We start from the raw sequence: 24,779 nt of genomic DNA on the forward strand, positions 1-24,779 counted from the left end.
GCCTGAAGCTGTACAGGTTAACTGGCACACCTTCTATGTAATTGTGCACTCTACTGCCCCTTTACATTACAGAACACTATTATCATGCGCAGGTATGATCATACTATGAAAGTTAATTGAAAAATTGATTTATTAACGACGATAACACAGCTGCCACCATGTTATGTTTGTCTCACGCCAGGTTCTCTGCCATAACTGTCGTCAATTCCTGCCACCAAAGCCCTTTTCTCGCACAGTTTTTCCTTTATTTACAATACCTGTGTTTTTATAGTGATTGGTCATGAAAAAATTTGTTTCAAGCAAACCTGAAGATAAAAGATTTTGCTGACAAAAAAACTTCCATAATTTACCTTCAAGAGTGCCATCACTAGTAGCAGGAACAGTAGCATGCCAGTCCCCGTCGCAATGGCAAGCACCCACGTCTCCAAGTTGCCTCTGGTGGTCTTCAACCTGAAGACTGTCTCCACCGTCTTCATCGCGAAACTGTCACACACACTCACTTCAACACACGCACCACTTCTTACATCAGGACAATAATTACATACCGATAGGCTAGCAGAAGAATAAAGTTTAGCTTGTCATTAAATTAATCTGTGAAATCTTTGTGTTCATACTGATTCTTGTATGTGAGCTGCTGAGAAATTAACGCTTTGTGTTCCCCCCCCACCCCCCCAGATATTATTGCTTCTTTTTTGATTTCTTAAAATTCCATTATTTTTTCCTGCAGCAATGACTACTAAAATTATCCCAATTTTGCCATCCATTGAAGTAGAAATGACAAAGTGCCACAACTAATACCTACTATTCCTCCTCCTGCTTTGCATTTTACAGTGGTCACTTACAGCAATAGATATTTTAGTCTGGAACACAGATAATACTTATAGGGAAAAAAATATTTCAATGGTAACAATGAGAGAGTTAATCTGTTGTTGATGTGCATCTAAGGTAAAAAAATTACATTGTGTGTTGCATGTCACAAATGGAGAAAAAATAATATTTGTGATGCATCAAACTGGAATTTTGATCTTTGTTGTCATCACAATCTTTGCTTTTGAAGCTGTATTACAAAGCTTCTGTAGAGACACTTAAAAAAAAAATACCATTTAATTTTTGGGCTGTAACATTTACATTGCATTAGTTTGAAATTTAATATTATCTTTAAAAGATTTGTGCAATGGGAGTGCATGACTTGATGTAAGTTTTTGGACATACGCCATTGCTAAGAACTTTTTCTGTTGAAGAAAAACTAATAAAATAAAATAAATAAATAAAAATAAAAATAAAAATACTCAAAAAAAAAAAATACAAAAAACACACAAAATTAAGCAAACAATTGCTGTTGTCAACAAGGATATGAACACCACAAAATATTCCGAAACAGGAATATGGTCAGCAAACAAAGAAAAAACAAAGAAAAATGTACTAAGAGAACGAAAAAATCCCCACAAATGATGACAACACAAAAATATAGAAACCCAAAATAATTCAGCACAACAGTTGAAGCGAGACAAAAAACATGACAAAACGAAAAAACAAACAAATACAATAGTTTTACCTAAACAGAAACAAGCGACGTTTCGGGAACTGCTATTAGTTTTTCTTCAACAGAAAAAGTTCTTAGCAATGGCGTATGTCCAAAAACTTACATCAAGTTGAAATTTAATAATTCAGCAAAAATTAGAAAAAAAATAGCAGTTAATATAATTACAGTTTCTTAAAAAATTGTTGGTAGCTGTACAATAGTCAATTATTGTAACTATCTACAGTTATTCTCTAATCAAAAACATGTTTTACACATTGCATATACAGTTTTTAAAAAACAGGAAATAAAAAGATAACTCTGTGTTAAAATAAGGGGTCATGTTGTTGACACATATTGCAAGGAATATTCAGACATTGACAGCTGAATCTTCTGATAAAGTTAACAAGATAAATGATACATTATAATTAAAAGCTATTGTGAAACTACATCAATCTGTGTTTGTTTTGTTTGCTATGAAAATATTCAGCCATCAAATTCTGAATGTTAGCTGAAGTATGTACCTGTCAAAAAAGTGCCATTTATGAACAGTGCACATATCAATACCAACTTGGAATTAATGAAGTTGGGTTGAAAAAATTCATGTAACTTGTTTCAGTGCAATATTACATCATATTGTTTCTCCTGTCTGTCACAATAATATTGTAAGGTTCTGGTTAAAAAACTTTCTGCATATACACCATTCACTGATGAACCACAATTTTTGGAACTGCTTCAGGGAACTTGTATATGTAGGTAATTGACCCTGATACTAAAAGCTAAATAAAATCAACTAGTATCTACAATACATATATCAAATACTTAACCTCAAAACATTTGTTTACAATCATAAGGCAGGGGGGGAAAAATGGGAAAAAACTTCCATAGATTGCACCCAATCACGACTTTCATTAGCCATCCATTGCATAGAGCCAAACAGACAAGAAAACTTTCCATCATATTTACGTATAAATGTGTTTTTGGCTTATTTTGATATTTTAAATTAGGAATGCGCTATTCTTTCATACTTTCTTCAAACTTTAAATGTGAGGTATGGCCTCGTGTATTGTTGAAGGTGTTCGTTTAAGTTGTGCCCACTTTAATTTAGTTTATGTTATGTAACTTGAGTATAAATTTTATTAAATTTTGGGTGGTTCCCTCAACATAATTATGAAGCGGGCTGTACCAGTAACAAGGGTTGGTGTATGAACTGATATGTGCATGCACAACTGTCACAAGAGGGAGTGGCGTGCAAGTATTCAGCAATGAGCAGACGTTCCAACTAAGGAGCTAACCGGACATGGAAGTCTGGGAGTGCTGTGGTGCCCAAGCTTGAGGTATGCAGTAGAGACTCGCAGAGCGAGTTGGCAGGCAGGTAAAGAGTGTATGTGTGCAAATAAGATGGTGTCTGGTTTTCGGCAAAGCCAATGATCGTTAAATTAAAAAAAAAGAAAAAAATACATGTTTGCAGTGTGTGAACAAGTGTTGTCTTGTTGAAAGGTGCTGCCTACAAGGGGTAACATAAGAGGTTACAGTGACAAGCTGCTATGCTGTCGTGCTCTCAAAGGTCATCTGAAGTTACATGCTATGGCACGACATAGGAGAAATGCCAGTGTATTTTTCCTACAACATGGGTAGGTTTTGTCATGGGACTTGGGATTCACTATTAAACATGGTGCAACATCCAGAAACTGCACCCGGATGGCAGGCAGAGATGTTGTAGGACTGTGCAATGCTTGAAAAATACAGCAATTCTCCATTCCTGCAGTTTGCCTCTGTTGTTCGGAACCTTTAATGTATCTGGGTGTCTCATGTACCCGCTGTTTCATACATCAACCTGCTATAATGTCTAAATGCAAAGTATACTAGCTATGTAGTTGAATAATATGACCACCTGCCCATGTGAAAATCTTCCATACAGCCCCTTTCAAACTCCATGAAGTGATGGAAAGGCTGTCTTACGAAACTGTTCACAAGAAAACTCTGAGTTTGGTACTTCTTATTTGCTGCATTAATTGACTGATGCTCATAATATGTCTGATAAAAATAGTAATCTAACCATGGCAGCAACATTGATGCGTTTTGTTAGCTATTCTGGAAATTAGGAAATTAAATAATTTGCTACTCATACTTCACAACCCTTCTATATTATTCATATGTACAGTAAAACTCGCTTAAGACGTACTTGTTAAGGGTGATGCCTGAATAGTGTGTGTGCACGTTGAATATCGATATTGATAGCTCACCAATGGCATGCAACGCACTCTCTGTCTGGTGCCGAGTAAACTATATTTGATAGCCCACACTCTTTCATGGTTACTGTGTACTATTATGATGATAGTTATGATTATTGTTTATATTATTTTAGTTCCTTCTCACGTTCTGATCACAGTTTTTGTTGTCAATTTATTTTAGTAGATATGAATTATATTTTGGTTTTGTAGTATTAATTTATTAGTAGGGCCTGGAATTTTTCGCGATCGCGAATTTTGCGAATTTCGCATGAAAACGCGAAAAGTAAGTACATTCGCGAAAACCACAACATTTCTATATTACACTGCGAATATATCCCCGAAAAGTACCATTACAGTAGAATCCCGCCGATGCGAGCCCCCTCTGATGCGTCCATTCCGTTTATATGACCGTTTTTTGAGAAAACGTGAAAAATTTGAGCAGAGAAAGTCGAAAATTTGAGTAAAATCGGCTGAAAAACAAGTCTGTTACACTTTGTTGGGCTCTATGTGTTCACGTTTATCTTGGCGAGAGCTGTACTGTAAGCAGCCAGGCATACAAAAGACGTCTAAAAATAGATACCACCCCTCTAGACTGTCCACACGGCAAAGTCTAGCTGAGCTCGGCGTGTCCACTATCGCACGAAAAGCCGTCTCAGCTGTCATGTTATCTTACCCGCCCGGCGGCTTGACGTCATACGTGACGTGACGCGACGCTTACCTCTCCCATCCCCTGCTAATTCTTCAAGGCTCATCCCTCCCAGAGCCACAAACCATGTAAAAACAATTCCCCCCCCCCCCCCCCCCCCCCACTCCTTATCCAACTAACATTTCAACACATTCCCTCCCTTATTTCAACCTTCTGCGTGAGAAACTGTCAGCGTGATTTTTTTTCTCTTTTTTTTTTTTTTTTACGCTGCGAAGGGATGTGGAAAAGATAATTGCTTGAGCTGTCAAAATAAACATCGCTGACGGCAAGGGCACGAGCGCATCCTGTCGGTCTGTCGCTGTGATTATCTACTCCAAAAACATGTCACAGCATTTCAGGATAGCATTGTTCTAATTTCTTTCGTTTATAGCCGAATGTTTTCTACCTGATCCACACAAGGTTAAAGTATCCTTTAACCCAAGTCTTGTGTTTCAGCATAATTACCTTATTTTTACATAAGCCGTGTTCGTGTATGGTTTTGATGCTCAAAATTGATCTGGGGTATAGTTCGCACTAAGTTTCTTCTTATTTGTGCGCTGGGGTTTGTTCAAGTGGCAACCCCGTGTTCCTCCACTCCATTAAATACGAGCATATCAGTATCAGAAACATGGGTTTTATTGTACTGACAATAGCACAGTGATGTGCAAATTTTGCAACTGTAAAGTTTCATGGGATAGAAAAGATTTCATTGACAAACACCTAAAGTCGGCTAAGCATGTGGCATTGGCAGCCAAAAAAAAAAAAAAGACAGTTTGTAGTTGCAAACATCTATAGCAACGTGTCTGTTTTGTGTAACTGTTTTGGATTTAATTGGCTGTTATTATGCATATTAGCCTATTCCTAGTATACATGGATTGTTTATTAAATATGTAAACTATTATATTCAATAACTGCACAATTTAGTCAACATTTAAAATACCGGTAAAATTTCCATTGCATAACGAAAATACCGACTTTAAACCACCGCTTTTCTAATTTGAAAGTACCGCTGTTTGCATACTGAAAACACCGAAATTTTCCAGGCCCTATTTATTAGTAATATGGCGTCAACTAAAAGTGGGATTAAAAACAAAATTAGTATGTGTGTTCAATGAGTGAATCCTCTAATTTAAACTTTTTTCACACACAACCTGATTATTGTATATTTTTGTACATTTTTATTCAACCATATCTACAAAAAATAATTAATTTTTTCAATAAGAAATTTAAATATTTGGTTGTTTTATAAGTTTAAGCCCTAGTTATCATCAGAAAACATTACCACTTGTCAATTTATTCATGTATACTTTTAACAAGCTATGAAGAAGAAAATTTTTTCCTTTTCCCATCTGAGAGGCTTTTAAACAGGGTTTTTACTGTATTCATATTATTACAGCCAACTGACAAATTCTTTCTAGATGCCTAACATTTTTGTCAGCCAGTAATTGCTGTAAACCTTTAGTTGACCACTCAAAACTAAAGTTAATAATGAATTTTCTTTCCCTCATTCTGTCTGGTAAGGGGTCGTCCATTAATCACGTGATGTTTTTTTTAGCAAATTTTTAACCCCCCCTCCCCCCTAGTGATTTGTGGTGAGGTTTCAGACCAAACACCCCCCCCCCCCCCCCCAATAAATCACGTGTATTTTTTTGGGCAAAATATTTTTAAAAATTTCGGAATATTATCTTTAAATATAGGTATAATCTAATTTAATTCTGGAAAATTAAGCACAGTGATAAAAATGTCCAGACACACATTTAGGTTGCAGGTTTATTCTCACTGGCATAAAAATAATAAAGGAAAGGCTTATATGTGATTTACGCATGTATTCGGTGCCAAAATCACAGTCTTACTATAGAGCATCCCACTCTTAGATTGCAGTGTGGAAGTAAATGGGCGCATTCTCTCTCTCTCTAACACACGCCGATTGCCGTTAGCGATGTCCTTGTTTCTTCGTGCGTCGTTGCCAAATATCAAACGAAATTAAAATTTTAATTTTTGGACCAAGCTTTTTTTCATATTGTATAGCATCGAAATGCGCACCAGGCAATGCTTATTTTGAATACTTAACAATATTTTAAGTGTCCGAAAAAATTAAAAAACATAAATTATTCACTACGAACTCTTTTGAAGTATTCCGAGATGTTTCACATAAAAAAAAATTAACCTACTTTTGTATTTCATTCAGATTTTTTTTTATAATAAATTAATGCCTAAGGACGCCACCGAACAAATGTTAAGACAAAAACTGTACAGGTTTCACTTAAATATTTTTTTTAATATATTGAAATGCATTTTCTCACAAACTGACACATCAAAAAGTTGACCAGCGGAAAACTTTTTTTCTATTAAAGATAGATGGGGGACGAAAGCGTGAAAAATGTTCACAATGAATTGAATTAGTTTTTAAAAGCAGCTCCCTCTCAATTGCTTCTACAGTTTCCGTGGAAATAGCTGTTAAAGATGTGTCTTATCAGTAAAAGAGCGCGCTGCAATAGAGGTTTCTCTCACAAGCTGCCGTCGTAAGAGGAAACAGGGTCGTGTGTTTAGATAAGTGGGGTTTTGTCCTGCAAGCAATTTCAAATACATGGCTTCCTTAGTCAACCATGTATTTCCTTAGACACGCATTTCTGAAAACCAGCCTGCCAGTTAGTATCGCGTCTCGTGACGAAGCAACGCGTTGTGTCCAGTGACTCGTTACAGTTGTAATTTTGACAAATTATATATTAACATACGTGATATTATTTTCTACATTTTTTTTATTACGTACATATAAAATATGGAATATAGAACACCGAAAATAAATTATATCGGTAGGCTACACGGAAGGGAGCGCAAGATTGTGTTGAATGTATTTGAGTATTTTTCAAAAAATATGAGTATGTGCAATGCAATTAAGGAAGCTTACCATTCTTCTGGTCAGCTCTGTGCTACTCTTATGGAAGGGGTATCAACATTGGTCAGCGGTAGCGATAGTGATAAAAAGGTATGTGATGTTATTAATTTCTTAATCAAGTTAACGTTACATTTATCGTATAAATTCCCATGAATGAAATGTGTGTGAACAGATTCTTGTTGTAAGTTAAAGTTAAAAAAAAATTCCTTATCGGCACAGCCTAAAGGCTCAGGAAGATTTTGATGATTATATTTCTTTACATTAGAACAAAAAGGGATTTTTATATCCTTACACCCATATTTTCTTCTTCCCCTTGCAGTATTGGTTGTTACAAAAATATTAAATCGAATCTTGAACATAATATGTAATATGTATGAAATAAATACGAAGGAATTTAACAGCAATCATGATACAAAATTTTGAATTATTTTTCTATCCTTCTCAACACCAAGCATCTTATCAAACATTGTTTTAGACAAAGTTTTGGAAAATAATTATGATATTTACAAACAATTTAAACAGATTTGTTAAGGTGTCTACTAAGGCAGTTAGATACGTATTTTTTTTTGTCCGGTGAAAATATTTTTCGAACCCATGCAGTTATGGCTGGTCGTATCAAAAATTTATTTAGAAAATATTTTTTGGCATTAGGTACTCCGAGTTATCTTACGTTAAAACGGATGTGATATTATTCATATTATGGGAGTTGTTGCGATTTTTCTGTTTTTCAAAAAATCTTCCCCATTTAGACCCAATTGTTCGGATTTTTCCCATAGCTTACTCGACCGAGAATTTCCATTACCGTACTTTATTTATCATTTTGGACATGACTTGTCCAAAAATACGGCATTTATCGGGCCCAGGATTTTTAGAACATAAAAGAAAACTATTAGAAATTTTCGTCTAAGGTAGTTTTTATTTGAAATTTACATAAAAGTTGCATTATTACAAATTTATATGTGTAATAGTATAAAATATTATAAATTACGATATGATTTCTTAAAATGCTTGTTGTTCGATCGGAATTACAAAGACACACATCTCCTGAAATTCGTAATGTGTTGGAGATTTGGCAACAGCGCGCGCCATAAGCCGTGTACTGCAATCTAAGAGTGGGACGGGCTATAGTGTCTGGCAAGCCGAGCCGGGTGGTTCATGTTGCGGCGGGTGGGGATATTGTTGCCTGGCTACGGCGAGTCAAGGTCACGCATCGCTTTTCGGTTTAGTAGAAATCGGGCGAAAAAAAAATACACGTGATATCTCTCTACACCCCCGCTCCCCCCTTGTGATATTTCGTGATTTTCCCCCCCCCCCCCCACCCCCCTTTCGAGCCTCAGGTGATTAATGGACGATCCCTATGTCATGGTATTGTATATTAATTTATAAATATGCAATGTCTTTCTGCCTCTACCACCACTATACCACTTACCTTTCCATATGTGGCAAACTGGATTCACTTTGGTTCCACACACCTCCCAAAGTTGACAGTATTATAACTTCTCTCCTTCCCAAAATTGGAGCTGAAATAAAAAATTTTAAAGTTGAAGTTAATTTTATATTACACTACTTTTTATACAAAAGCTTAAGGTAAGGATAACAATCAACTTTAATTCATAACTTAATATTCAAAACACATATTTATATATTTACAGTGTTTAAATTACTTAGATTCCAAGTTATTTTAAGTATGTAAACTGTAAATGTATGACTTTATAAATGTATTTAAATTAGTACCTACAAAGAAAATTGTTTAAAACTGGGAACAATTTTTTAGTAGGCCTACTGCTTTATGATTTACCTTCAAGCATCTTCATAATCTAATAAAATATTTAAACGTAGTTTGATTGTAAAAATCAAAAAAGAACATTTTTGTTCTTTTTTTATTTTGAGAACAATTTAATAAATTCATATTCATAAATATCTTAGCAGAATTTCATAACTACAAACTACTCTGGATTGCACTAAGTAATGTACCTGCACCAAGAACATCCATTGTATGGCCATTCTGAGTACACCCTTACCCAGAGAGCTGAGCTATTTCCATAATGTTGAGCGAGATGACCCATGTTAACGGCGCACTGGTGGAAGCCATTGAAATTCTGAGGTTTTCATGGCAGGGTGATTCTACGTCAGTTCACCACTGCTGCCAGCAGTATGGATATAAAGGACAACACAACATTCAGTTCTGAACTCGGGGAAAATATTTGTCCTCTGTAAAAATCCTTGACCTTACTGGGACCTTGGGCTTACAAAACTAGGAGTCCTGACCAATACAGTGTTTTCTCGCATAATCGTCGCACATTTTATTTTAAAATCAAGTTTGAAAAGTAGGGGTGCGACGATTATGCAGGAAAAAAAAAATTTTTGTTAGGTAAAGTTATTCATAAATACAAAACCCGTTCATGGAAAGTATGTTTATTTAAAAAAAGGTGGAGTATACAAGAGAATGCCGAACTATTTATATTAATAATTCACTAAACAAAAACCTTTCTTCAACTTTAAACAGAAAAACCAAAACTCTATCGCAAACGCAAGCCACTTGAATCTAACGTGAACTAACGTGTCGGAGTACACACTTGCCACGAAAGAATACGGGCCATCAAATGTAGTTAACTCGGCACCTGACAGAGAGCGCGCGCGTTTCATCCAATCGGCAAGATATCGATATTTGACTACGTGCGCGCGCTCTATACGGGAAGCAACTTAACCAAACATGAATGATGCGCTGGCTACATTTTTATAAGCGGTACGCCGCGGCAATGCGGACAATCAGATAAAGGAAATAACGTTTAAAAACGGTTTTAAAAGAAAATTTAAACGTCAGACAATTTCATATTTCCATTAATCAAATAAATAAGTGGTAATGACCAAATTAAATTTTAGATTTCTACTTTAAAATATGTACATCGTTTTATACTGAAAAGATTCCTACATCAGTACAACGCGGCGACGCAGACGATCTCATAAAGGAAATAATGTTTAAAAAGTCTTTACAATAAAATTTACACGTCACACAACTACGTATTTTTCCGTTTATTAAATAAGTGGTAATGACAGAATAAATATTAGATTTCTACTTTAAAATACATAGTTTTATTCGGAAAATATACCTACACAAAGCGCTCGGCATCTACTAGCGGGACCAAAAACATCATGCGAGTTTACGCGAGAAGTTTTTTTATTCCAATTTTGACGGCCTAAAATATGGGTGCGACGATTACGTGAGTGTGACCATTATGCCATAAAAGAGGTGGAGCTTATATTTTTTTCCGCTAAGCTCACATCTATTGGCTGGCTGCTGATGGAAGGTCACGAGTCTGGGTGGAGCGTTGAGTGTGTTATACTGTGCATGCACAGCTCAAAGAAGAGAGAGAGCAAGCCGGTGGCTACACCGCGCCGTAACAACAGCTGATCGAGTACAATGACCTTTCTCCGGGCACGGCGCGTTATTGACGGTAAATTTCCATCAATTTGCGGCCCTTTTTTTTAATTTTTTTTACTGTGGCGCAATGCGTATGTGTAATGTAGCCCGTATTTGTTCTGAATGCTGCAGGATGCGACTGTATTTTAATTAACTTGATGTATTTCTTACAATTTTTCATATTTTTAAACGTCTTTTTTTTTCCCCGAAAATCTGTACGTACAACCGAGGTGTACGTACGAACCGGGGGCCGTACGAGCGAGGTTTTACTGTAATTGTTTTCAAGTAATGGTATATTACAATAAAATTTGTATTTGGTAGGTGATAATTTGTTGCATGTGCTTCTTCAGCAATTTTCCATTTTATTTTGTTTATAATCTTTGTAACTTAGCACTGATTTAGGTTATTCATAGCCAAGATGTTAGCGGCACTTCACGGCTGTATACAAAACTGCTGCAGTCAGTAGCCATTTTACATTCATGATGCATTTTTCATCTCATCATGGTAAAGAAATCATTCACAGTAAATTAAATATTTCCTGCCTGATATCTTTCAGGGCCGTGTTTTTATAGTCGTATTTTTTAATTAAGTTTTCACTAGTAATATTAATACATTTAATAGTATGCTTGTGGCAAGATAAAGAATGTTGAGAAAAAAATAACTGGCAGACGTCAACTCTGGTGCCAAGAAATATATTAGTTGTACAGAATCCCTTAATGGCATTTTTAAATTTTGAATAATTACCCAGGTTTCAAAAAAAAAAAAACATTTAACAGAAACTTGAAATATGGTAGCAAGTCCTGTTTTTAAAAGTTGGGGTCAAAGCTTATTCTTAACTACAAACATTTTTGCTTATGGCATAAATATTAAGGGTGTGAGGCTTATTGGTGGGAGTGGCCTATTCTGGTAAATATGGTATAAAAACCTATGCCAGTCGTTTGAGCCCTAATGTTAATTTTATACTATTATTTTTATTAATTTTCCCTAAGTAGTTCTCGACCAGGAGAGCAAAGTGGCATTCAAAGGTTAATATTTCACTCCCACACCCACTAGTGATCGTCCAAATGGGTCAGAGTCGACTCACCCAAGCGCTGTAAGCTGGTGCGCATGTGCAGATAAACGGCCACGGCCGTCTTAGAGGGCGAGAGAGGTGCCAGGAGGTGACACGTGACGGTGACACAGCGGACGCGCTGCTGGCTGCAGTCGAGGAACAGTGTTTCTGCGGCTGGTGCTGAGGCGTGGGCAGACTCCAGCCAGCGGTCCAGGGCCGTGTTTTCCTCGAACAACTGCAGTCTGCTCGCAGAGCAGGACATCTGCTGGCCACTGAGGGAGGCCTGACAGAAGGTGAGGAGTGGATTTGACACTGCATAGTCTTACAATAGATTAGTCCGTTCTATTATGGATTTGTCATTTTAGTGCTTTATTTGTAGTTTAAATGATTCGTTTTAACATTTAAACATACGGCATAACAGGTCACAGATTATAAGTCCACATTATTCACATAAGTGGACTAAAATTAATTAAACTATATACTTAACATGGATGAAAACAAGTGTCATTTCTAGTACCACAAATTCACAAATGTTGCCTTTATTAAATATCTAAGTTATATCTTGCATTCTACAGCACCATGCATATGTTGGGTTAAAATTGTCAAAATCCAAAATGAAGGAAACTGATCCCCCGTAAGAATAAGCCAACTATGAGATATTAGTGGTGTCCAAATCACTGAAAGAAAGACTTTTGAACCTAACAGCTATTTTGAGTAGTGTCGACAAAAGAATAAATCATACAATTTTATATACATCATTGTTGTTTCTGTATTTTGTCAAATTTTGTTGTTGTTTTATTGTTTTTTTGATGGAAACAGGAGTCTATTTACAAACATAATGTCACAGCTTGATTAAAAGAAAGCAGCCATATTATAAACCTTCTTTGACCTATCATGGGGAATTCAGTCTCATGTTGGGCTAGTAGTTTTTTTTGTTTTTTTAAAGATCAACGTAAATTTATTAGATGCAGTTTAAGGTCTTGAAGATGTTACTTTCTGAGTTGGATTCAGCTCAAAGAGGGTAAAAATAATGGAAATTTTCCTAAAAAAAGTTAAAATTTTGGAGTGAGAAACTGGTTTAGAAGAATTTAAAATCAGTTTTGGTATAAAATATGAAATTTTGAAGGATCCAAATTTCTAGACCTATGATAGCAGTTAAGTCTTGTGCTACTTCTCTGTTAATGTTTCGTACGTGTCAACTAAATACAAAATATCACTTGAGTGTTAAAAATCTGATGTAGCTTAATAATGGTGGATTCATTTCAAAAATATGTTAACTGTAATGTCTGATCAGTGACTAGTGCAAATCTGTTGTCAACTGCAGATGCAGTTTCATCTGCAGTATCTAATGAATTATGGGTGACTGTTACAGAAATGTACATCACACATGCATGTAAAATTTACAGGAGGAGTTAATGTAAACTTACATTGGGAAGATACAGCTTGTTGAATACAATGGTCTCTTCTGCAGTTACCACTTCAATAGGAACTCTAAATTTCAGCTGCAACGAGTCAACATTGCTGGGGCCATAATTTCTTACCTAAAACAACACATAATACCCAATATACTTTGTAAAGACTTAATAATATACATATTTACTAAGTTGGTAAAGTGTGTTACTAAATGGCCTTGTTTGCCATTAAATCATTTGTTAAAAAAATGACAATCATAAAAAATGTAAAACCAATAACATTAGTGAAAAGGAAGGTAGAATTGTGCCAAGAGTGAACACACTACATAAAATGTTAAATGTTTGCATTATCATGACAAATATTATTTAAACATTAAATAGAATTAATAGTTTTTTTTTTTTTTTAGTAAAACAACCAGGAATTTAAGAAATTGATTCCCGGTTCTTTTGGTACTTTCGGAACTCGACAATGACAGCATAAAACTTTGTTTTTATCACGCTCCAAGATTACTTTCATTTGATACTCTCATCTGGCGAGGTGATAGATGCAGGCGGAGTGAGGGGAGTGAGTCTGCCTCACAGAACCAGCATTCGGCAGTCAGTTTTCCTGGCTTCCGTGGTGTTATAAAAGGGGACAGGTTGACATTGTCATTCAACATGTCTCTCACCAAGATTTAAGTTTGGGCGGTTCCTACCCAATGTAAAGAATTACAGATGTAATACCTAACTGATTTCCCGCATTAGTAAATTAATAAATTTTCTCTGGTTATTGAAAAAATTTAACATGTGAAATTTTTAAAATGTTTTGTAAATGTTTCCAACAATTAATATTTTAATTTTAGTTATTTGTAATAAAAAATTGTTAATTAATAATTATTTGTATTTAGTTTAAATTTTAAAATAAATCTTTTCATTTTATATAAAATAATTGTTTACTTCAAGGTTTGAGTTATGCAGGGTGTCTACTGACCCTGGAAAACCTGGAAAACCTGGAAAAATCAGGGAATATTGTAATCAGGGAAAAATCAGGGAATTTTGTTAAAAATCAGGGATTTTTTGTTTGGTGGGTTGTAGTTGGCAATACGTTTTTGTTTATTGATCTGCTTGCATTGACGTAGCATCAAGTGTATCGCGTCCCATTTTTTTTATTTTTGAATGGAAAATAACGAACAGTTCCCACGTCCATTTTCTTTTATTTACCATCGGATTCAGAAGTGGCGTTAAATCACATGATACAAACTGGTTCAAGCTGGTCTGTTATCCTGCTGACGTACGTACTGCAGCATGTGCTTCCCACGTTCGGATTATACCGACAGGTGCATTTAATTTTAAGTATCTATGGATGCCCTCAACGTAAACTGGGCATTTTTGTTAGCTTTGAAAATACATATCACAGACACTTGTGGTGAAGATTCACCATCGTTGCTAGAAATTGGTAGCTGTGGGCTTTATACGGTCCATGGTGCTTTCAAAACTGGAATTTCTGCTATACAATTGGGCGTTGTTAGTTTTTTCAGGCACAGTTACTATTTGTTTATGCATGTACCTGCAAGGAGGGCAGATTACATTAGAATAACTAGATCAGAGCTTTTTTCCAATAAATTTTGTGCAATCAGATGGAATACTGCAGTTGCTAAGCGTGCCATGAAAACGTTACCCCACCTAAAGAAATTTGTTAGTGAAGTTTCTATTTCATCTGTGTCTTTCAGTGTAGTGAAAAGTGCTCTTGAAGATAATCTTCTAGAAGTAAAATTGACATTCTTCTACTCTTTGGCATCAGAGCTGGAATTGTTTCTCACAATGTTCCAAAGTGAAGCACCCTTGGCACCTTTTCTCTATGATTCACTGGTAGTCATTTTATTAGCTTTGGCAGGAAAGTTTTTGAAACCAGAGGTACTGAAGAGCTTTAGGGAGAAATGCAATATATCTCGATTGGATGTAGATAACCAGGAAAATCTATTGACTGCTAACAATATCAAGTTGGGTTATTCAGTACACCATGCCATCAAGAAAGAGAAAGTACCAGTAAAGTCTGTCCTGTTACTGAAAAATGATGTTAGGACTTGTCTAAAGGTTATGGTAAAAAAACTTCAAGACAAAAGTCCCCTGAAGTACAAACCTACCAAGGGAATTTCCTGCTTATGTCCGTCTGTGGCTTTAAATTCGGGTGTGAGGAAACAGTGTGTGAATTACAGTTTAGAATGATGTCTTCAAAACAAGTGGCTATAAGGACAAGAAGCTGATAACATTGAGTGATCATATCAGTTGGTATGTTCCTCGCAAGATTCTGAAGCACTGTTCTCGTCTTTTTCTCGAGAAGACTGGCGCCTTGATTACTTGTGGATGCTCATTCTTAAGGCACATACAGTAGCTGCCAAAACAGGCCTTCTAAAGTTTGTGAGGATGATGTTGGTACTTTCCAATGGAAATGCATCATTGGAAAGAGGATTTTCAGTGAATTCTAATCTGCTGCCTGAAAACTTGCAGGAAGAAATACTGATCGCACAAAGACAGATGTACAACTTTGTTCAACGTTCTGGAGGTGTAGAGCATGTTGATATCACCAAGTTCATGTTACAGTATGTAAGAAATGCTAGTTGTAGGCGTAAGGAAGCCCTGCAAACAAAACAAAAAGGAAAGGAAGCTACAGACAAAAAGAAGGCAGAAAAATAAGAGTTGAAGAGGAGATCAAGGCATTGCAGTTGAAGAAGGCTCGAGTGTTGGATTTGGCTCGTTCTGAAACAAGTGCAATAGACGCAAAAGTTGAGTCACTGCGAAATTGATGGGAGCTTCCTTTTACTTATGTTTTTTGCAAAAGTAAGTGTGTGAAATATTTGTAGCAGCATGTTTTATTTGCCATCAATTGAGTCACTTTGGCCACGTCTGGAAGAAGGTTTTTTTTTTTTACTAATTTAAGTGAGTTGAAATACTTTGAAACCCGTCAATGTACTGTTATGCAGTTTTTCAGTTTCGTGGTATGTCATAATTGTGTTTCAGAAAACCTGGAAAAGTTCAGTTTTAGACCTGGAAAACCTGGAAAAATCAGGGAATTTCATTTACTAGATCTGGTAGACACCCTGGTTATGGTAACTAATAGTCATTGCATATTCAATATCATAGTAATAAGTTTCTATATGACATTCAAATTAACAATGTGGTAATTTTTTATTATAATTAGGATGAAAATACCGATTTTATTTACATTTAATAATCCATCTTATCTTGGGCCAGAAGAAACAAATTGTGACTAACTCTGAAACCCTTAAAATAAATAATGCCCTCAAAATTTGCAAAATTCATGCAATTAAAAAAAAAGTTTGTATCATAGCCCCTTAAAACTCATACACATGTTGTAAATAATCCAACAAGATCAAAATAATCTATAGGTATGTCAAACTGAACTGTTTTTCAATAGTTTTATTTTATAAAAAATACACAGACTTAGATTTAAATATAACCTCTTTCAATCAATAGATCTCATGGATAAAATCTGTGCTCTGAGATAAAATTGAGAGATATTAAACTATGAATTGACATCAGTAATTATGTATAGAGTATAGCATAAATGCCAATTATTATTTTTCTCACCTGGTAGTAATGAATGAACATCACTTCATTATCCTTTTCGTTGGTTTTTCTGAAGTAAAAAGTGTCTTGTTCGGATGTCCTACAATGCCAAACCACATCACATTTCATAAAATTAACTAAAACTTGGTGATGATGTAAGAACTGGCATTCTTTGCAAGTTCATTGAATGTGAATGAGTGTCTATGTAAGTCAAAGGCTCTGTTGGAACACAGATATCATACAATACTAGTTACTAACATGCACTATTGTACATTTTACAGTAAACATTTTAAGTAATCGTTTGGCAAACAATAAGTTTCAAATTCATTTAAAATGTTCACTGAAATAAAATTTGATACAGGATGACTCTTATAAGGAATGGCCTGAAATCACGTAACACTGCTTCAAGCCTCTCTCATACACTTCATCCATTGCAAATAAAATCCTTTAAAATGTAAAAAAAAAATAGTTATGGATTACAATTTTAATACTTTCATAGTTATGTAAGTTACATTTAAAGGCAGATATTATTTCTGCAATCTAGGTAAAATTTGAGATATTAGTATTTGTTGTATCAGTTAGTCTATGGCGAGTGTGTAAGAGAGGAGGTTGTCTTGTACTGAATGTAAACAAGTTGAAATACAAGATTATACAGAAGAATGTACGGCTGTATTAAATAGCAATTAGTTTAGACGAACCCACACAACATGGTGTCAGAAGTGGGATTTCGCGTGTTCGCCGGTAGAAGATTGTGATGGAAAAAAAAACCTGAAGTGGAACTTGCGCCCGAGATGATAAACGTCAACATGGCAGACGGCGGCGAGGAAAAAAAAACTTGCGAATCATCACTAGTAATTGGGAAACAGCTTAAACCACCGGGGCCTCTGGATTTTACTGACCCTAACGCCTGGTTCAAGTGGAAAGTCCGATTCGATCGTTATCTAAATCTCAGTGGTCAGAACAAATGCAAGGATGAAGAGAAGATCGACTTATTAATGTATGTGTTAGGGGAGAAAGCGGATGAAGTGATAGTCACGTTCGAGAAACCAACGAGTGGGTGGACTTACAAAGAATTAGTGCAGGCCTTTGATAGACACTTCAAGCCTCGGGTAAATATAATTTTTGAAAGATTCAAGTTCAACTCGCGAATTCAACAAAAAGGGGAAACTGCAGAACAGTTCATTACGGCCCTGCATAACCTCGCCGATCACTGTGATTACGGCCCCTTGAAAGACGAGCTTATTCGCGACAGAATAGTGGTCGGGATGCAAGACGTCTCGCTAAGTGAAAAAATGCAGCTCCAGTGTACCCTGACCTTGCAAGATGCCATTAATATGTGCCGCCAGGGAGAGTTGCAAACATCACAGTCACAGCAGTTGCGTGGAAATCAAGAGCAGATAAATTACATACAGAAGAAGGGACCTTCCAGTAAATCAGACGCAGGTCAGAATCGTAGATTCAGTGCCCATTTTGAGTCAAATAATCCACGTCGAAGCTTCGATTCCGGGGAACATCAGGGAAGTGGTCAATCATCTATGCAGAACACTGGAAGTTGTGGGAAGTTTGTGGGAAGTGTGCGGGACGCACAGCAGAAATAACTGTCCTGCCCAGAACATTACATGCTACACGTGTGAACGCCAAGGGCATTTTGCTAGGATGTGCAGGACCAAGAAAAATCTTCATCACATCTGTGAACTCTCGGATCCAGATGGAGAACCAGACTATGTGATAGGAGTTATAAGGGACACTCAACAATCTAACCTATTTAAAGTACACCTACAAGTGGTGGAGCTGGAAAGATCGGTGGAATTTTTGATTGATACGGGAGCCGATGTCACCTGCATGCCAAGCGAGATGATGGACCCAAAAGACTTACAACAAGGAACCAACATTAGTAATGTATGCGGGCCAGATGGGCGTAGTCTGGATGTAGTCGGTTACAGGAATCTCACATTGCAGTATCGAGGGCGTAGGCAATTAGTTAAAGTGTATTTCATTGGCAAATTGCTCCATCCGTTATTGGGTAAACATGCCATTCAAGCATTAGACGTGGTTCAAGTGGTTCACAGAGTGAATGTAGAAGCAGAGTTTCCAAATGTATTCTCTGGTCTAGGTAAATGGGAAAGTGACATGAAAATTCACCTTCAACCAGAAGCTAAACCGTACGCATTGACAAGTCCAAGAATGGTGCCCCTGCCGTTGTTAAAGAAAGTGAAACAGGAACTAGAGAGGATGGTCCGACTGGACGTTATCACACCAGTGGAGGTTCCAACCGAGTACTGCGCTCCTATGGTGGTAACCGCCAAAGGCGATGGAGTAAGGAATTGTGGTGACTTCACTAAACTAAACAGGTACGTCCACCGACCAGTGTTCCCTATTCCAAAGATCCACTATACCTTGGCACAACTGAAAGGGGCTAAGATCTTCAGCAAATTAGATGCTAACTCTGGATTTTACCAGGTGCCCCTGAGTAAGGAAAGTCAACACTTAACAACATTCATCACACCATTTGGGCGGTTTATGTATAAAAGGCTCCCATTTGGGTTGAACTGTGCACCTGAGTATTTCAGTTCAAAAATAGCACAAGTACTTGAAGGTATCCCTAATGTGGTATATCACGTTGATGATGTACTGGTGTTCGGGGACACGGTTGAAGACCACGACAGAACATTGCGCCAGGTATTGGAAAAGTACAGTGCAACGGGCATTACTATAAACACAGAAAAAAGTGTGTTTGGAGTGAGTAAAGTTACCTTTTTAGGTCATGAAATATCAGCTGAAGGTATTAGGGTGGAGCCCAGTAGAATACAAGCCATTGAAAAATTTGCAGCACCTGAGGGTAAGCAAGCACTGTTGCGGTTTTTGGGAATAGTCAACTTTGTGGGTAGGTTCATCCCAAATCGTTCCGAAGTATTGCAACCACTGACCGATCTGCTGAAGGAAGGTCAGCCATTTGTTTGGGGTAGGGATCAACAGGCAGCGTTCATGAAAGCAAAAGACCTTATTACTCAATCACCTTGCTTATCACACTTTGACGCGGAGAAGGAGCTTATTGTGAGTGCTGACAGCTCATCATTTGGGCTAGGATTTGCACTGTTCCAGCAAAACACAGACGAAACACGAGATACTATCTGTTATGGCTCGAGAGTTTTATCTAAAGTTGAATGTCGTTATGCTCAAATTGAGAAAGAGGCACTAGCGCTGACGTGGGCATGTGAAAAACTACAAGAATACATACTAGGCCAGCAAAATGTTACCCTAGAGACAGATCATAAACCACTCATACAGATTTTGATGTCCAAAAGTATAGATGAGCTTTCTCCACGACTTCAACGGTTTAGAATAAGACTCATGAAATACAACTATGTGGTTGTGTATACACCAGGGAAGCAGTTAGTAGTAGCGGACTGCCTGTCCAGAAGTCCGTGGCAGGAGGTGAACGCTGAGGACGAGTTGTTGACAGACACGCAGGCACAGATCAATATGATTATTAATCACCTGTCAGTGGCTCAGACTATAATGGACCAGATCAAACAAAACCAACAACAGGACTCAGTGTGCATAAAGTTAAGACAGTATACAAAAGGCCAGTGGCCAAAGAAAAATCAAGTTGCGGTTGAGCTCCAACCATACTATCAGTATCGATGGGATATATCAGTGGGTAAAGGTTTTCTGTTGAAGGGTAGTAGATTAATTATTCCAGAGAAACTGCAAACTTATGTTTTACAGCAACTACACAAAGGTCATCTAGGTATAACACGATGTAGGGCCCGAGCTCAGGAATCGGTCTGGTGGTTGGGGCTAAGCACGCAGTTACAAAATCTCATCCAGACATGCCCAGTTTGTGTGGAAAACCGGGCTAATGGAGTAGAGCCTTTTGTGGCAGAAAAGGTTCCTGACTACCCTTGGCAAAAAGTAGGGGTCGATTTGCTGAAATGTCAAGGGAAGTGGTACCTGGTGGTTGCAGACTATTATTCAAAGTACTTTGAGTTAACCGAGTTGAACAAGTTAACTGAAGCAGTTGTTGTGCAGGAGTGCAAAAACATCTTTTCTCGATTCAGCATCCCAGAGATAGTGAGGACTGACAATGGTCCTCAATTCAAAAGCACATTTTTGCAGTTTGGTCAGTCTTATGGTTTTCAGCACGTCACCAGTAGTCCCCTGTACAGCCAATCTAATGGGTGTGCGGAGGCAGCAGTAAAGACTGCAAAAAGACTTCTGACGAAAGGAGGGGACATTTACGAGGCCTTACTAGCTCATCGCAGCACACCTTTGGCTGGGGGCATGTCGCCCCTGGAAATTATGCTAGGGCGAAAGGTCCGAACATCAGTACCGTCGTTGAACTTACACAATGATACAGTCTTCAAGGGAGTGAAGAACCACTTACAAAAAGAAAAGGAATACCAACGGCAGTGGTACAACCGGCGACACAGGACACGGGACCTGGCCCCCTTACAAAATAAGGACAGGGTATGGGTAATAGACAAAAAAAAATATGGAGTGGTGGTGAGCACACCCGCAGAGCTATGAGTTCCCAGAGCATACGTCGTGGAAGCAGAAGGAGGCAGGTACAGACGTAACAGATGTCATCTGGTTCCCGCCCCTCTGAAGTGGCCACGAGACAGACCAGGGTGCCAAAGTAGCGACTACGAAGAAACGGTATCAGGAGGAGATAGTCTAGGAACCAGTGAAGTTGTCAGTGGACCTAATAGTAGGCGAGGGCAAATGGGAAAAGAAGTGGCAACAGACAGTGTCCAGGCAGGAGAGCCAGCTGTGAGCCAGGAATCGGGGGGACTGGAGTCTGACGATGAACCGGAATGGTTGGGCTGGGACAATCGATCCCAGCAGAATGTCGGGGTAAATGTACCGAATTCGAGAAAATCTAGTAGAGTAAAGACCACTCCCGGGTGGATGAAAGACTATTACTAAACTGGGGGGAAACCAGAACAGTACAATGGTGAATGCAATAATGTAGCAGGTATTAGACGAACATGGGTTATATTGTGAAAGGAAGAACTGGGGACTCTCAGCTGTGGGGTGTACGTAGTAGTGTGAACTTGACTAGTACGTTAGCATGTAGCAGTGATAGGAGTGTATAGTAGTAGGTGAAAGGTAACTGGTGTTTCTGTATAAGGGTTACCTAGTCAAGAGTATTGGTCGACTGTGAAACTTAAGAAAAAGGGAAAGATGTTGTATCAGTTAGTCTATGGCGAGTGTGTAAGAGAGGAGGTTGTCTTGTACTGAATGTAAACAAGTTGAAATACAAGATTATACAGAAGAATGTACGGCTGTATTAAATAGCAATTAGTTTAGACGAACCCACACAACAGTATTTACTCTTAAAATTATTTGTAAAAATTTCGTGGAAAACTCCTTATATAGACATTTTATCCCTGAAACCCTTGCATCAAATTTGGTTGATGCATCAAACAACTGCACCAAAGAGGCAGGCTGTCTACAATGTAGAGTTATTCACCCTGAGGTCCTGATGTCCGAAAATGCACGTACAGCCAGTGTTAAGAGCTTGCTGTTGTCTTCAGGTCTCTGCTCCAGACCTGCGCTCACTGCCGTGATGTTGAACACCAGCTCAGACGTATTTCCTAACACGTCCGTCACGCCGAGATCTACAGCAAAGTTTCTCTGCAGCAAAAAAGAATAAAATGGTATGCTGGGAAATCTTAAATTAAGCACATCACCACAGTGTTTTTTAAGTCAGAAAAAATAAATAATATTAATCCTCACTTGTTTTATAATAGCTGTGATAGTATTCATGCAGCCTTATGTTAAACCAATTTTAAAAGGCTACATAATGATAAGCCTGATCTTTAATTAAAATAAATGCCATGGATAAATATGTTTCTTTGAAAAATGACACTTGTCTTTCATTAATTAGTTTTTAAAAAATGGTTATTTTAACTTTAAATTCAAGAAACACCACAAAACAAATTTAAAGTACAGCCACAAAAAGCTTTACATTTTAAAATGTATTTAGGACATCTAAAATATTTTTGAAAAGCATTAGTCAATATTAAATTACAAAATATTCTAAAATGTGATTGCTACAAGTATTAAATCCTAACACCACACAGTTCAATTAAATTTATAAATAAAATAAGTTATTTACCAAATAAGCCTCGCACAAAACTTAAAAACAGAACTTGAGGTGGTACTTCAAGTTTCTATGAAACATTTATTCTGGTCTTAGGTAATTATTTAAACATAAATTGCCTCAAGATTTTCTGTACAGGGACTGCCACACTCGTTTAGTTGCATCTGCCTGATGTGTCGGAGCTGATGGAGCAGATGCTCATATGACATTTGACTGGTTCACGTGAGCTATGACGCTATGACTCATATGCTGATGGTACAGTCGTGCGGAGTGGATCTGTTTTACCAAAGCTGGCAAACTTGGACACCTAAGGTCAAACATGTCATATGATATAGCACCATCTGCATCTAATGACATGAACAATATTCGCCACTGAGAAGCATGAAAGCCCTGCCACATTTGTGCAGTCGTGTATGTCTGATCTGTCTGACCATTTTGTACATCCATGCTGCCTAATGGGTCTTCTGTAGCAGCATGCCACAGTGACTTGTCTGATGCATCTGGTTCATATGGTAATAAATAAGGGCAGCACAGCAGATTGCTATACATATTTATATTGGTTTTACTTGAGAGCTTTATACAAAATAGAGATTAATATAAATAAATATTAATATAATTTGATACTTTTTTTCAATTTAACACTTTTCAAATTAAATGAATTTCTTTATTCAAATTGGGACTATTATGTATGTACAATTTCCAAAAAAATAATGCCCTCAAAATTCCAAAATTTCATGAAATTTAAAAAAAGTTTGTATCTTATCCCCTTATAAATCATACACATGTCATAAATAATCCAAACCTTTTATTCTCATGTCTACACATGTTTGTTATTTTATTCACTTTTTGGGTACTTTGTTTTCCATTTTAAGCAACTTTATGGAAAACTTATTAAACAAAATGGTGCCCAAGACAAAATTATAAAAAGTATAACCAAAATGTTTGCTTCGCAATGATTATTTAAGCGTGATTTTACAATTTGCAAGTTTGCCAGCTATGGTCTAACAGATCCACTCCACGCTACTGTACCACCAGCACCTGACGTCATAGGTAGTGGTGAAGCGTGACATTTGCTAAGGAGGAGGAGGGGGGCAGTGAATATACCAGGGTATAAATATTTATTTATTTTAATAAGAAATAATTTCTGTAAAAAAGGAGAGGGTTCTATCCCACAATCCCCCTGACAACACTTTATTTGTTTTCTATTAAGTTACATTTAAAATGAAAATGAAAAAATATATATATATAAAACAGGTTTTACCCAAATATATATTTTATATTTTATTCTTATTTATTTTTTAAGAAAAGTATCAAAATTCCATTAATACATAATTCAAATTATCACTATATTGTATAAAGTTCTCAAGTAAAGCTAAGATAAAAATTATGCATAATATAAATAATATTTATGCATCATACAAAGTGACTGTGGCACGATGTTACACAAAATACATCAGACATCATGGTCACACAACAGGGTCAGACAGATCAAGCAGATGCAACTGCGCAAATGTGGCAGGGCTGTTTTGAAATTCAGCCACTCCAGTGCTGTGGTCAGCATTCTGCACATGCTGGCTGTGTACCTACATCTGTTGCCAAGCCACAGATGCCATTGTGGAAACATTTGACCGTGTTTACGTTTTTATTTAAAATGCCTCCGCCGAATTGACAATCACTTGACTGTTAAAAATATGCTCTGTGTTTCATTTTATTAGTGCTAAAGGGATGAAAGAAGCTGAAATTCATCATCAGATCAGTGAAATGAATGGAGAAAACATTATGACCAATGGAATGGTACAGAAATGGGTTAGAGGTTTAAAAAATGGCCGCACAAATGTTCATGATGAGAAAAAAAGTGGGACCTTCTTGTCAATGCTCATTGGTA

General features: G+C 37.0%; 1 protein-coding gene across 1 annotated transcript in view; it reads right to left on the reverse strand.

Moving 5' to 3' along the window:
* The window catches only part of LOC134528841 (integrin alpha-9-like), a 138,577-nt gene that overhangs the window by 16,538 nt on the left and 97,260 nt on the right, over positions 1-24,779 (reverse strand). The window contains exons 17-22 of the mRNA XM_063362508.1: positions 22,262-22,425; positions 16,807-16,885; positions 13,234-13,347; positions 11,840-12,089; positions 8,764-8,854; positions 351-483 (exon numbers count right to left, since the gene is read on the reverse strand). Coding sequence (XP_063218578.1) covers positions 351-483; positions 8,764-8,854; positions 11,840-12,089; positions 13,234-13,347; positions 16,807-16,885; positions 22,262-22,425 — 831 coding nt within the window. The remainder of the gene's footprint in view (positions 1-350; positions 484-8,763; positions 8,855-11,839; positions 12,090-13,233; positions 13,348-16,806; positions 16,886-22,261; positions 22,426-24,779) is intronic.

Source organism: Bacillus rossius, chromosome 2 (genome assembly GCF_032445375.1).
Source record: "Bacillus rossius redtenbacheri isolate Brsri chromosome 2, Brsri_v3, whole genome shotgun sequence".
NCBI classification, from domain to species: Eukaryota; Metazoa; Arthropoda; class Insecta; order Phasmatodea; family Bacillidae; genus Bacillus; species Bacillus rossius.